At 43.9% G+C, this 13465-nt stretch overlaps 1 protein-coding gene across 11 annotated transcripts in view; it reads left to right on the top strand.

Moving 5' to 3' along the window:
- DCAF1 (DDB1 and CUL4 associated factor 1) overlaps positions 1–9608 on the top strand; it is a 709202-nt gene extending 699594 nt beyond the window's left edge. For 7 of the 11 annotated variants that reach the window (XM_069206793.1, XM_069206790.1, XM_069206789.1 and 4 more), the window contains one exon: positions 8988–9354. In XM_069206793.1, the coding sequence (XP_069062894.1) occupies positions 8988–9046 (59 nt within the window). In that variant the 3' untranslated portion in view covers positions 9047–9354. Of the gene's footprint in view, positions 1–8987 lie in introns of all 11 variants that reach the window. The other 4 variants (XM_069206794.1, XM_069206796.1, XM_069206795.1 and 1 more) reach the window with 4 other exon arrangements.
- Positions 9609–13465: the final 3857 nt, after the last annotated feature.

Genomic DNA, 13465 nt, shown 5'->3' with positions numbered 1-13465 from the left:
ATTTACTCTGGCAGATCAAGCAACTTTATTTCATGGTGTGCGAATAATGATGTGGACACCTTGCAGGCCAAGCTGTCTCAGATCCTACAATATGTACTTTCCCTTGCTCAGGAGAATTGTGCCATAGGCACTATCAATGGGTATTTGGCCGTGTTAACAGCATTCCTCTGCCAGATCAGCCATCCCTTGTTAAATCCCTCATTGTTGTGTTTCCTGAAGGGGTTGACTAATATCTATCCTCCAGCCCCATTTGTTGGGCCCAGTGGGACATTATGGTTTTGTCTTTTCTTATGGGGAGTCAATCTAGCCCCCCTAAACTAGTCCCTTAAGACTGTTGATGTTCAAAAGAGTATTTTGGATCGCTGTCACTTCAGTGAGGCGGGGGAGTGAGTTACAAGTGCTTTGTCCCCGTCCCTCTTTTACCTTGGCAAATGGAGTTGCTAACAAGGGCTGCTTTCCTGCTCAAAGCAGTGCCCCCATGCACCCAGGTCAGACCATCCATATTTCAGCTTTTTACCCCCACCTCATCCCACTAAGGAGCAGTTGCATAGGTTGGATCCTAGGAGAGTGGTTAACTACTACCTGAACTGCACCAAGGACCTGCGACTGCATGCCCAGCTCTTTGTAGAATACAGTGGTGCCAAAAACGTTAAAGCCATGTAGTAAAGAACCCTTTCAAGATGCATCAACACCTGCTCTACTGTTGCCAGGAAGGACCTTTCGAAAGGTATCCAAGCCTATCCTAACATGGCCAAATCCACCACTTTGGCCCTTGTCAGAAGCATTCCTATAACAGAGATCTGCATGGCAGCGACATGAAGGTACCTACACACTTCACCAAGCATTACTGCCTGGATTCTGAGGTATGTAGGCATAGTCACTTTGCAAGATTTGTTTCGCTGGATTCCTTGTTTAACCGTTCATCAACCCTATTCCAGGGACAATGTATTGCTCTGACATCTTTTCTAAAGGTGAAGAATCTTCAAGTAGAAGTACACAGTAGAAGAAAAAGTTACTTACCTGCAGTAATGATCTTCCTGATGGATACTCTAGCTACCTGTAGATTTCTCACAGACACATCCACCTCTACTTTAGATGGTGCCTTACAGGAAAAGTTGATTATTTCCCAATTTATACTTTGGTACTGCACTACTCTGTTGTTGTCAGTCTATCCATTCGCCTTGAAGGCTGGGAAAAAATGGATGGTGTTGTCCAGTGCCACAGCTCCCTACTGCCGATGTGAGAGCTTCGAAGTTTTCTAGGCCCAGTCTGATGTCTGTGGTTGTTCTACAGGGAAGGAATCTGTAGGTTGATAGGTTATCTACTAGAAAAATAGTGTAGGAAGGTGGCTATCTTTGTAGTGCACTAATGTATGGGGACACTATGCAGAGAGTCCAGGCGGTCCTTATTGGTTTACAGGGCTCCTTATGACAATCCCAAAAGCTCTCTTTTGTGGTGGTGTGGGTGAGCAGTTAGGCTTACCATAGGGTAGTGCTAAGCATTTGTTGTACTCACAGAGGCAATAAATGTCACACACTCAAGAAGAACTTCAGACCAATTGTTAGAAAAATAGCAACTTAACTGTTGCAAGAATAGATACTGATGTTTTTTGAAGAAAACAAACGAAATACTTGAAGTGTCTTCAAGGCAGTAATGCAATCCTATGAAGAATAACACATGTATTGCATATGGGCATTCAGCAGGGGCTTACAGGACCAGACTTCAGGAGTTAGGGTAAGTACAGGACACTGTCTAAGACAGCACCAACAGGTCACCTCGGGGAGCTCTGCGGCGTCCGGGTGCAGTGGTGCTTTACAACGCCGAGTGGCCCGTTGGTTTCAATGGGAAACGGTCCTAGGGGAAAAAAAGCTGCAGGTGAGGACTGGGGGCCAATAGGGGGCTCAAGTCTTGCGATGGTTGGTGACGGATGGGCACCTTTGGTCCTCTTCCCCTCGGTTCGGGATGGCCGTGTGCAGAGGTGTCCTGAGGCATCGGGTCTTTGTCACCAGAGGCTGTTGCGGTAGAGTGGTCCTGCACAAAAACGCATTGGGGACACCACAGCTGAGGAACTCGGGTGGTCTTGTGTCCTGGAAGGCCTGGGAACCACGCTGGCATCTTTGGCCCACTTCAACTTGGGATAGGGGGACATGGGTGCAGTGGTGCTGTCCAGTGTCATGTTTTTGGTGGTCCGGGGTCCTCAAGGTTCTACTTGACTGTTTGCAGATATACTGGTGCTTTGCAGTAGCCTCCTGAAAGTGGTGATACCATTTCATGTAGGCCAATCTGTCACGTTTCCCACTTTCTATGCTCCTCCGCATCCTTCCAAAGAAGAGGAGCGGCTCCACTGTCTGGACCCAAATTGAGTGTTGTCATTCTACCTTGACTGCACAAGAGTCCATGTGGACAACCATCTCTTAATGGGGTATGTTGGTACTAAGAAAGGCCGAGCGGTGCGAAAACTAGCTGTCTCCCAATGGGTCATCGTCTGCATCAAAATCTGCTGCACATTGGCAAACAAGCAACCCCCCCTGAGGGCTTCATGTCTCATTCTACCAGAGCCAAGCTGCGACCACTGCATTAGCACGTGGGGTCCGAGTCTTGGACATCTGCCAGGCAGCAACAAGAGCATCCTTGCACATGTTTACCAAACTCTATTGCCTGGACAGTTACGCCTGCATGGATGGATATTTCGCCCGGTCAGTCCTGAAGGATTTCCTAGTTTAACAAATTTGTCCACAGCCAGCTACCAGGGACGGTATTGCTTGGGTATCTATTCAAAGGTAAGGAATCAGCGGCTAGAGGTCTCTTTCAGATGAACAAGTCACTCACCTTCAGTAACGCCTTATCTGGTAGAGACAATATCTAGCTGTCCCCACCCCCCCCCCTTTTTTTTTTTTTCCTGGTTTAAGTGTTGGCAACCAATCGGATCTCTGCAGATCGCTACACAAGGTCTTATTATTTGCTAAGTTATCGGGACGATCAGTGGCCCTAGATAAACAAATTTGGATTTCCTTTCATTTCTCTTAAACTTCTGAATGGATTTACACCAAATAACAAAAAGTGTAATCTGCGTACTGAAAAATACCTTTCTGCCAAATTTGGTGTAATTCCGTCCAGCTGTTCGGGCTATAATGGTGTTCAAAACTCCTATAGGAATTAACATGGGAAATGCATGTTTTTTACACCCCCCTGCCCCCCACCCTTTTTTTCCCCTCCCCCCCAGCCCCCAACTTGATCAATCAAAACTTTACGTGCGCAACAAGGATCAATGGAACACTTTTTGGGGAAAATTTAGTGAAGATTAGTCGAACGGCACCAAAGATATATAGGCATGTCAAAAAACGCTTTTTCTGTGGAAACATGAACCTAACCATAACTACCTACCTATATAAATATAATTTGAATCTGTAGGCCAGGTGAGTTGCTGGCAGGATGTGCGGAAGCAGCACAGGGTCCCAGATATCAGGTAACCCTTTCATGATATATATCTGCACTCATCTTCGACCTCCCTACTCCCAGTTCTTTGGAGAAGGCTCCTAACTGTCTTTAGAAGGTCCCAGTTGGCACCCTGTCTTCTTCAATTTGTCACGGGTGATCCGTGCCTGAGGATGCAAAAAAATGTTCAAGATGAGCTGACATCAGGGTGCCGCGGCGGTGCCTATGTGCAAGATCAAAGTCTGTACTTTCAGTGGCGGTAAACACTCTGCAGAGTCCAATGGTACCGTCTATTGATGCACGGGAGCAATTACTTGACAAAAATCCTGATCCAGTCTGACTGGGGGGAGGAGGGGTCACAAATTGAGGAAACTGTAGTTGAATGCGCTATCCTTCAGAACGAGCGTTACTGAAGAAAAGTAACTTCTGCGACCATCCCAAAAATGATCAGAAGTGCTATAAATCGTTCTAGGCATCTCTGAAAACTTAGTGGGGAAATCAGAGATGTGTTCAAAAGCAGCTGTAAAAGTTAAACAAAAAATGTATCATGGACACCTAATTTGCATATGTTTGAGTGAGGGGTTGTGGCAACATAATATACCTTGGATGGAATAATGAACCTGACTGAACCAAGCAGTATTATGGGTAATCTGAATGTTCACTGACATGAGGGTTAATTTGTGCGACTTGCCTTGTGAATGTTTTGTTTGGCACTAGTTTGTACACATGCCTGCCTAATGTGAAAATGAGCGCAAATAGAGCTTAACCTCAGTTGTCTGTTGGTCATTCCTACATTTATTGCTGTATAAATTTCATCATGTAAGAATGTTCAAACTAGTCAGTTTGTGCAGTAACTAATTATGACTCGGCCACTGAGAGACTCTGAGACGAGGAGGGAGCTACACTCCATGCAGATAAATCTGTTTTACACCTGTGCCCTGGCTCTCTTCTGTTCTTAGTCTCAGCGAAGCCACCTTTTGGCAAGTTCAGAAACTGCTTCAATTGATGCTTAATATAGAGCTTTTGTGGACTGATATCGCAAAGGCACGGCCACGTCAAATGCACTAGATCCCATCTGTGCACTTACTCAGGTCCTCGCCATTTCCTGTTTTCCACTATTCTCTGTGGCTCAGAATTCAATTCTCTCACGTTCGGATTATAGATAATGGAGGCAACACTGTATTTATTGTAAGTCTTTTTTTCCTGCTGTGTTTACTTACCCTTTCCTTCCCACAAATTGGGTAGTTTATGCCTCGGTGCTCTGACTTGAATCCATGCTATTCCCACTATCAATCATTTGTAACAGCCGATCCGCATAACCTCTGAAACTATGTGAAGAACCGTCATCCCGTGCAAACCTGCACTCTGTGTGTTACTAGTGATGCAAGTTGCCTCCAGAACTAGTGGACTTGCGTACATAGTCAGTGCACTAATCCCAAAAGGCCCTTGATATTTATTTTTTTACCAGGAGAAAGAGTTAGGAGGTAAATATAGGGTATTTGGCACTGGGTGCTTTTCAAGCACCCTTCCTGCTGGGTAATTAGCAATACATCTCACTATGGCCCTCCTTTATGTAGGTCTTCTTTATGTCGGTCTCTGGCCCTACTCAGGTGCTATTTGTAACCTTAGGGAAGATTAAAGCACCTGGTTGAAAGGTCCTCTGACCTCAGTTCCAGGCGACTTGTTCTAATCAACTTGTTCCAATCAAACCCTATTGTCAAGATCCAGGGGAAGGGTAAATTTTTTCTTTGAACTAACAATACCCTCTGATAAAAGCACCTGCTCGGAAGACCCTATTGCACCGTTGAAGCTAGTCAGTCTTACTTTTGGGTTTAGGTGGGAAACTGTTGCACATATTGTATAGTTCAATTCCTTTTCTGGGTTCAAGACATAAATCGTACCCTCCTTCTACTCTGGTGACTGTGAAAACAAGCAAAGGGGAGTCGATAAGTTCCACAGTTTGGAAATGTTTTTAGCAGTCCGAGTCTGCTCTCCTGATTTCTTTTCAACTGCAGTGCTGGTTAGGTCACTGTTAAGAAGCAAAATCTCTCGCTACCTGAGCAGCAGGTAATTAGCATTGAAAGCACACTAGGCAGGGCTCGGGCACATCCATAGTCCTCCCTGAAGCACAGGATGTATAATAAGAAGCAGTACAAGCAAAAGGGTGTCCCAGCCAAGGTCAAACCAGGCCTCTTGAAAGTCCATCTTCAGTCTTGCTGGGGGTTCGCCAGGGCACTGGCTTTTCTCCTAGGAGCAGGACCTGGCTTTGGTTTCTCCTGGCAAGCTGTATCTTCAGGATACAGTCCCCAGCAACAGCTTTTCCACCATGGGAGTTGTCACACCACTCACAGTCTCCTTTGTATGCAGCTGCAGAAATTGCTTTTTTGCTGTCCTCCTTCAAACTCCTGCAATCCATCTGAAAAAAAGCCCTGTTGCAGGTCCACAAATCACAATGCAGTGCCTGAGGATCTGCCCCTGAAATGGCTCACACTGACTTTGATCCAGGTACTAGTCCCAGTCTTGGTCACACCTGCATCCGCTGGTTCTTCAGGGGCAGACCAGTCCTCTTTGAGGCTAACTTTCATACAGCCTCAGTGAAAGAGGGCCTTCATAGGAGAATAGGACACTGAACAAGAAACCATTACTTGGGACCTGAAGCATCCAAGCAGATTGCACCTTGCAGTCATGGCCTGGCAGTTACAACTGCTGCTCCGCCTGTGACTTAGAAATCTTAAGTTCTAATATTGGCACATGTTTTCCTAATATTTGGTCACCAACTACCTGGCCCGACGACTGTCTAGTAGTTTTGTCCAGAAATCCCGCAGCCCAGTCTGTTAGCTGCTTCTCTCGAATTCAAAGCAATGCCTTCAGACCTAGACAAGGAGGCAGAGTATCTGGAGACACTTTGGAAGATAATCTTCCAGGTTGACTGTTTCGCCTTGGCAGACCAATTTAAGTGCTATCGTGGCTGGCTACATTCTGTACCTCTGGCACGATTTGGCCGCTATCCGTCCTTGCTCCCAGGCTATCAGCAGTGTCTAGGCGTCAAAGCTGCACTACAGAAACTTATGATTTCCAGGAGTGTCACTGAACTATAAACCACCCTGTCTATACAGCACTCGTCATTATTCAAGTCCTCTAGGCCAAAAATCCTGCATCTTATGCAGTGGGATGAACATGTTTGATTCCATGACGGATGAGGTCTTCAAGCAGCACTAAACATCTGCACTCACACCAATTCACAGAGTGCCATCCAAGTGGCACCCAACAAACTTCATCCTTTTCTCCAGCCTTCAGAGGCCTTAGTCTTTTGCAGCCCTGGAGTTCTTTTGGCTAAAGGCCCACAGTGAGCCCTTTTCTACCTTGGGAAGCACAGAGGGAAAGAGGAGACCCTTCAGGGGGGAAGAACTACTCCGATCAGCTGCCTCGGCAAAACTCTAAGAATTCCCAGTGACGACTTCATTTGCCAGCTTCGCTCATAGTCCCCATCTCAGGTAGTCCACTACATGCGAAAGTGGAGAATGTTTTTCCTTCAGTAACCACCACTGGAACCAGATGAGCAGACCTCTAGGTGGTGTAGAACAGCTATGCTGTCCACTAACAAGCCTCCTCCTTCCGACCACCTCTGCAACGTTCTGCAGCAATCTGTCAACTTTCCAAGTGGTGGAAAGGATCTGCTCCAGAAAAATACAGCCAGGACAGTCCCCAAAAAGACACAAAGGATGCTACTCCCACCTTTTGCGTGTTAGGAAAGTGGACGCAATATTATACCCTCTTGATGCTAACTTGGGCTCGGAACAGTCTAGAGAGATGACTGATTTTGGTCAGAGAACCTTGAGGATGTCCATTTCAAGTGCTATATCCTTGTAGGAACATAGGAAATATCCCTGGTTCACCAGTAAAGGATGCTGTGTGGTCCCAATGCCTCAGATATTCCCTAAGATCCTGGCCCCTGTTGTGAACTTTCTGCATCATTGGAAAGTTCACAGTTACCGATGCCTAGACAACTGACTTGTTACTCCAGATTCTATTTTAGCTCTGACACGCCACTCCGCCATCTACAAATGAGAGTTCTTATTGTACTATCCAAAATTCTTTCTAGCTTCCCTCAGAAGGTTTCAGTTCATTGTGACAGTTTTGTACTCTGGCTTGTTAGAGGCCTTCTTTTCTCCTGAAGGGTTAATGGAAATCATCCAAGAAGTGGATCACTTCATGACAAAGGCAATGACCGTTTAATACTCCCTTTGGCTTGTTTTATATCTGAAATCAAAGGGGAAACCGACTCCAGATTGGTGTAGCTCTTTGGCAGTAAGCTGAGAATGTTCTGCTTCATCTGCAATGTGGGACAGTCTTAAACAGGTGTCTTGTCAAATGAATGGGAAATCCTTCACATGGGTTTCGACCCCCATTGTCTTGGGTCAGTGATGATAGCTTATTTCTTACGGTGCATCATAGGTGATAGCATTTCTAGTCTGCCAAAAGTCGCTACAGACTTTTTTCCAACATTTCCTTTGGGTTTTCATTTCAATGTTTGTTTTCCTAGCCTTTATGGTGACCCTGAAGTTGAAATGTCAACACTGCACTTAATGCAGACACTAAGTAGTTGACATTCCGAAAACCTCTTGTGACCTACCAAAACCTTAAGCGAGAAGTGCTCTTTCCTGATGGATTGGGGGGCTGGTTTCTATTGGGGCGGCCTCATAATGGACAGGACGGGAACCTTCCTGTATGGATTTCCTTTGATCACCCTGATTATGAGAATATTTCAGGAATATTTCAGGTTAGGCATTAATCCCAGTGGCTACAATTATGCCTCTTATATACACCAACCTTCTACGACAAGACCACATCCTTCTTCCCACTAATTGAGATGATCTCTACAAACGGAATGGCGAGTGCTTCACTACTTCGACCACCACTCAGCCTCCTGGGAAGGTGTTCTTCAACACGTGGACCTCTCCTGGATGATCTTGGAAGTCCTTTCAACATTCGTGAAATTTCGTCATGTAACTGTGCAAAGTTTGTCCAGGAGGTTCACAGCAACCTGTTTGCTTAGTAGGGATGCCTGATCTGGCTTCTAAATTCTTCTTTCTCAGACTTTCCCTTATCAACCCCTCCTGCCTACTCTCTTGCACCACCCAGAAAACATACTCCAAATGACCAGCGAGGCCAAGCATATGTGCAGGCATTACAGCTTGGTGCATGTGCCGTACACACTCGTAAACCGTACTGACACGCCAAAACTCTAAACGGCTGCTGAAGCAATTTCTGTTTGTGCTGTTAGACGTCATGGATATCCTCAAATTGAGAATGATAACGAGCCTTCCAGTTGAGAGAAAGGTAACTGTCTCAGTGTTGCATCTGAATCGTACCTAGTGTTGACAATATCCTGCTTTTATATGGGTAGTGGAGTAGAAGGGCTGGGAAGGAGGTAGAAAAGGGAAAGATAACATGCACTGTAGAAGATATCAAATTAACCCTTACCTGACAGAATTTTGCCAGAAGAACAAGCTTTGACCACTAACATTATTTTATGTGTTCCCTCACTCTAGCAGACAGTTCAGACAACTCCGATCTGGAAGATGACATCATCTTGGCTTTGAATGAGTGATGGACCCGTCAGTCTGATGAGCGGCCTTGCAATATGAAAGCCAGAACCCCGTCCTGGAGAATTAGCATACTGCCTCTGCTGGTTTGGACTGGCTGAAAACTCGATGCGGATGGAAAGAACTGTCTACCCTCTTGTGTTATTGTCCGCATTGCACAAGCTCACTGAGCAAATCTTCAGCAGAAAGATTAACATCAATCTTCCTGTGCACATACACATTGTAAGGGGTCAGATCAGGCAGTCCAGAAATTCACTTTTTGTGTACGGATAATTATTTCTGTAAAAACTGACCTAGTTTTATATAAAACCATAAAAAAATAACAAAAAAAAAAAAACTGGGAATGAAACTTGTGTTTAGAGTGTTTTGGATGCCGGCAGCACAAAATCTGAGTCTGCTGAAGATGCAGTTTATGTGGAGAGTTTTTCTTTTATTGTATTTCCAATCATTGCAAATGTACATTTTTACAAACTAGTATTTAAAAAACTGAGAAGAGAAAAACCAATGCGTTTCTAAACCTTGTAAGATGCAATTGATATTTTTTTTATAAATGTGTAATATATATATACATTGAATCGTTTATTTTTGTTTTAAATGGAAAGAAAAATCCTGATGCTACCTGTGAGTGGGGTGATTGACAGAGGTCTAGGGGTAGGAAAAGCAGCCAAATATGTAGAATCGGTTGTCAGGAACTTGAATTGTTCAGTCGGATGTTAATTTTAATATGAAGTGGTGCTCCTTTATTGCTCGGATTCCAGTGTTCTTTGCATATCAGTTTCAGACGAGCCATAGAATTTGAGGCAAGTTCTCCTTTGCCATAAAAAAACAGTCTGCAATAGCACTGGCAACCCCTGTTTCGCTGTGTGTGGATATTTGCCTCACACTTTTAGTAATGGTGCCCTCATTATTGTTCATACACCACAAAGAAACAGCGGTTGAATTGGGTCTGGGCAAGTAGAGGAACCTGTGCATTTCCTATTCGGTCCTTCACAATTAAATCAATGTTCCGTCACACCTTCATCTGAGCCGAGAATACAGGTCTTAGGTCTGTGGTAAGAGAGTTGTGGATACTAACTATTTGGGCTAATTTTCCGGGCCTAGCCTCATTCTAGATTCTCATATACCTAAAGATTTCTTTGAGGGGTGGGTGGGGGAGGCAGATTGGAGAAGTTGAGGGAGTAGGATGATAATAAGGGATTTGATCCCATATGCTGTTTTTTGCCTCATAAATAAATTTTGGAATGAGTACACTTTGTAATTGCTCACCTGTATTTCCGTTTCAGGCAAGAAAATCCATGTTATGAGGGAATGTCTGATAATGTTGTTTCTATCCAGAATCCAGTGATGAATACACTGAAAGTGTGGTTTATGTTGAATGTTAAGCAAATTTTTAATATAAGTACATACAAGAATCTGCTAGTTCCTTCAGAGAAACAGATATTTAGAAATCGCTCCAGATCTTCGATAGGATCAAGAAATTCTCAACGTTGATAGATGCTCCTAGAGCCAGTTTGCCCACAAAGCAACATTAGTTACTGTTGCAAACAGCTGTATAGTTCTCCGTAAAAGCATTGTCTTGTGTCAGTGATGATAGTTTATTTTTTATGCGCATCATAGATGATAGTATTTCCAATCTGCCAAAAGTCCTTACAGAACTTTTTTTTAAATTTCAGTTGGGTTTTCATTTTATTGATTGTTTTCCTAGCCTTTATGGTGACTCTGAAGTTGAAATTTCAACACTGCATTTAATACAGGCACCAAGTGTCCTGTGGTATTCCTTTGGATAATAATGATGCAGTAGCACCAAGCCGTGGTCCCTCAGTTTTCCTTTGTCATCTGCTTCAGGTTTTGGTGGGTCCTTCTACCCAGATTGCTCACCTCTTGGTTATACTTAGGTGTTAAAGTGAACATACGTTGCATTGGCTTCATCTGACTTCACTGGAGTCATGTAGGCCTACCTGACATTAGGTCCCTTTTTTCCTACACCAACTGACGGGCATCCAGATCTGCCCTCTGAAGTTTTCCCTAAATTTTACAAACCTTTTGTAATGCTTTAAGGACTGTTCACCCAAAGAAGTCAGGTTTTACCCACTTCTCAATCCTGGTTCCTTGTGAGACTTAGGGCCAGATGTAGAAAGCTGTTTGCATGGTGCAAACTGCGAAAATCGCAGTTTGCGCCATGCAAAAAGCCTTTTGCGATGCACATTCACAATATGCGAGTCGGTACCGACTCGCAAATTGTGAATGCGACTCGCAAATAGGAAGGGGTGTTCCCTTCCTATTTGCAACTCGCATCGCAATGCAGAATTGCTTTGTGACCGTGAATGCGGTCGCAAAGCAATTCGTAACCCATTCGCAGAAGGGAAGGGGTCACCATGGGGCCCCTTGCCCTTTGTGAATGTTGCCAAAAAGGGGTTTTCAGAGCAGGCAGTGGTCCAATGGACCACTGCCTGCTCTGAAAAACCAAAACCAAACGGTTTCGTTATTTTTTTTATTTTGCAACTCGATTTCCTTTAAGGAAAACGGGCTGCAAAATAAATAAAAAAAACTGCTTCATTTAAAAAGCAGGCACAGACATGGAGGTCTGCTGACTTCAGGAGGCCACCATTCCTGTGAGTGCAGGGACTCGCTATGGGGTCGCAAAATGCGACCCACCTCATTAATATTTATTAGGTGGGCCTTTGCGACCCCCATAGCGAGTCGCAGACGGTGTCTGAGACACCGTTCTGCATCAGGATTTGCGATTCTGAAATTGCGAGTCGGTGCGACTCGCAATTTCAGAATCGCAAATTCTGACATTGCTACATCTGGCCCTTAGTCTCTATTCCCCACATGGTATTGCTCAAAATCTGAATCCAGAAGGTTTATTGAGGAAGTGAGTTCAGTTGTCACCAGAAGGTCTAATGTACTGTTAAGACAGTACATTGCAGTAATGTGAGGCACAATAGGACACAGCGTTTTGCAGGAAAACAAACAATGTGAGGTTCAAAGTACCCAAATCAGATTTCATGGGAGCATGACTGCTACAAAATGCAAGTGCTAAAGCTCTTTCCTGTCTAAAAACAAGAGGCTTATATACATGTTCAGGAGATCTGCTGAGCCCTCCCCAACCGCCTTATAACTTTGTATTTACGGGGTACACTGTAATCCTTGTTAGGACATCCAACAAATCTGCACAAGTTGCAGAAGTATATTTTCAGACTATGCTCTTTTTATGCTCTGGATATTTTGCTGGGTGTAATGATTGTGTTTCAGCCAACTCTGTGTTCTTGTCAGATTTATGACCACCAGTCAAGGAAGGGAGTGTATTTACCAACTGGTTGGGCTTTGATCAGGCACAGCTGACACTTTATCTGGTGACCTTTGTAGTACCTGAGAAACCAAGAATACATTTTCTTGAGCAAGTACTGGGCAGAGGTAACTCCTGTGATTTTGCTGTTAAAGCACTTGATACTCAGGATGGACATACTACAGTGAAAATAGAAAGTGGTGTATCATCACATATTGCCTTCGCACATGCTGGTGTTTATATTCTTCTTCCATCCACTGCCCCGCCACTCCTGCAACAAACAGATGTAAGCAGTATGGCCTCAAGCGCACAAAGACAATCAAGGAATGAGAAGCAAAACTGTTTGTAGTGTGCTCAATGATTGCTAGTCTCAGTGTTGATAGTGGTCAAATTTGTGCTCATCGCCCTCTTCCAAGAAAAAACATAGTAAAAGGCACAGACGAGATAACTTCATCTCCACACTTAAACTCAGCTCTTGCTCTACAGGTAGGTCTCCTTGATCTCCTCTACCAGTGGGGGCTTCATCTGAGAAGGAGCTGGTAACACCTTTTTTGTGCTACCTTATTTGACCTGTGCACAGCACAGTTCTCAAAATGACCTTTGCCTCACCTCTATCTGAACATCAACGCCAGTGATACTGAACAAGTTATAATTTGTCTCGCTCTCATACAGAAATGTATGTCAACCACCTTTTGAAAATTTAACCCAACCTACAACAAATCCTCCCTTTTCTCATTTTTTGCTGTTCATTAATAGTAGAGTATTGCTACACATGTGGGTTCCAGAATACATTACATTTGAAATATATAACATTTTCATTTTTAAAAATCATTATTCAAAGAAAATATACCTATAGAAACAGGCATTGCCTTGTTGTATACACATTTATACACGTATATAGGTATTAATTAAACAGTGGCAATAGCCTCTGTGTTGTAATGTTTGAGTCACACGTAACATAGAAAAGGCATTTTTTGACACCATGGACTTTTTTGTTTTTTTAACAATACTTTGCAATCGGTAAATCAGGCGTGCCAAGATTCTTGAGAAGCTATATTGGGGAAAAAAAAGTTTAAAGGAAGTGGAAAAAAAATAATTTCCCATTTTAGCACCCCTAAGAAAGTTTGCTCTCATC

This window comes from Pleurodeles waltl, chromosome 9 (genome assembly GCF_031143425.1).
Source record: "Pleurodeles waltl isolate 20211129_DDA chromosome 9, aPleWal1.hap1.20221129, whole genome shotgun sequence".
NCBI lineage: Eukaryota > Metazoa > Chordata > Amphibia > Caudata > Salamandridae > Pleurodeles > Pleurodeles waltl.
This window is presented reverse-complemented; position numbering and strand designations above follow the sequence as displayed.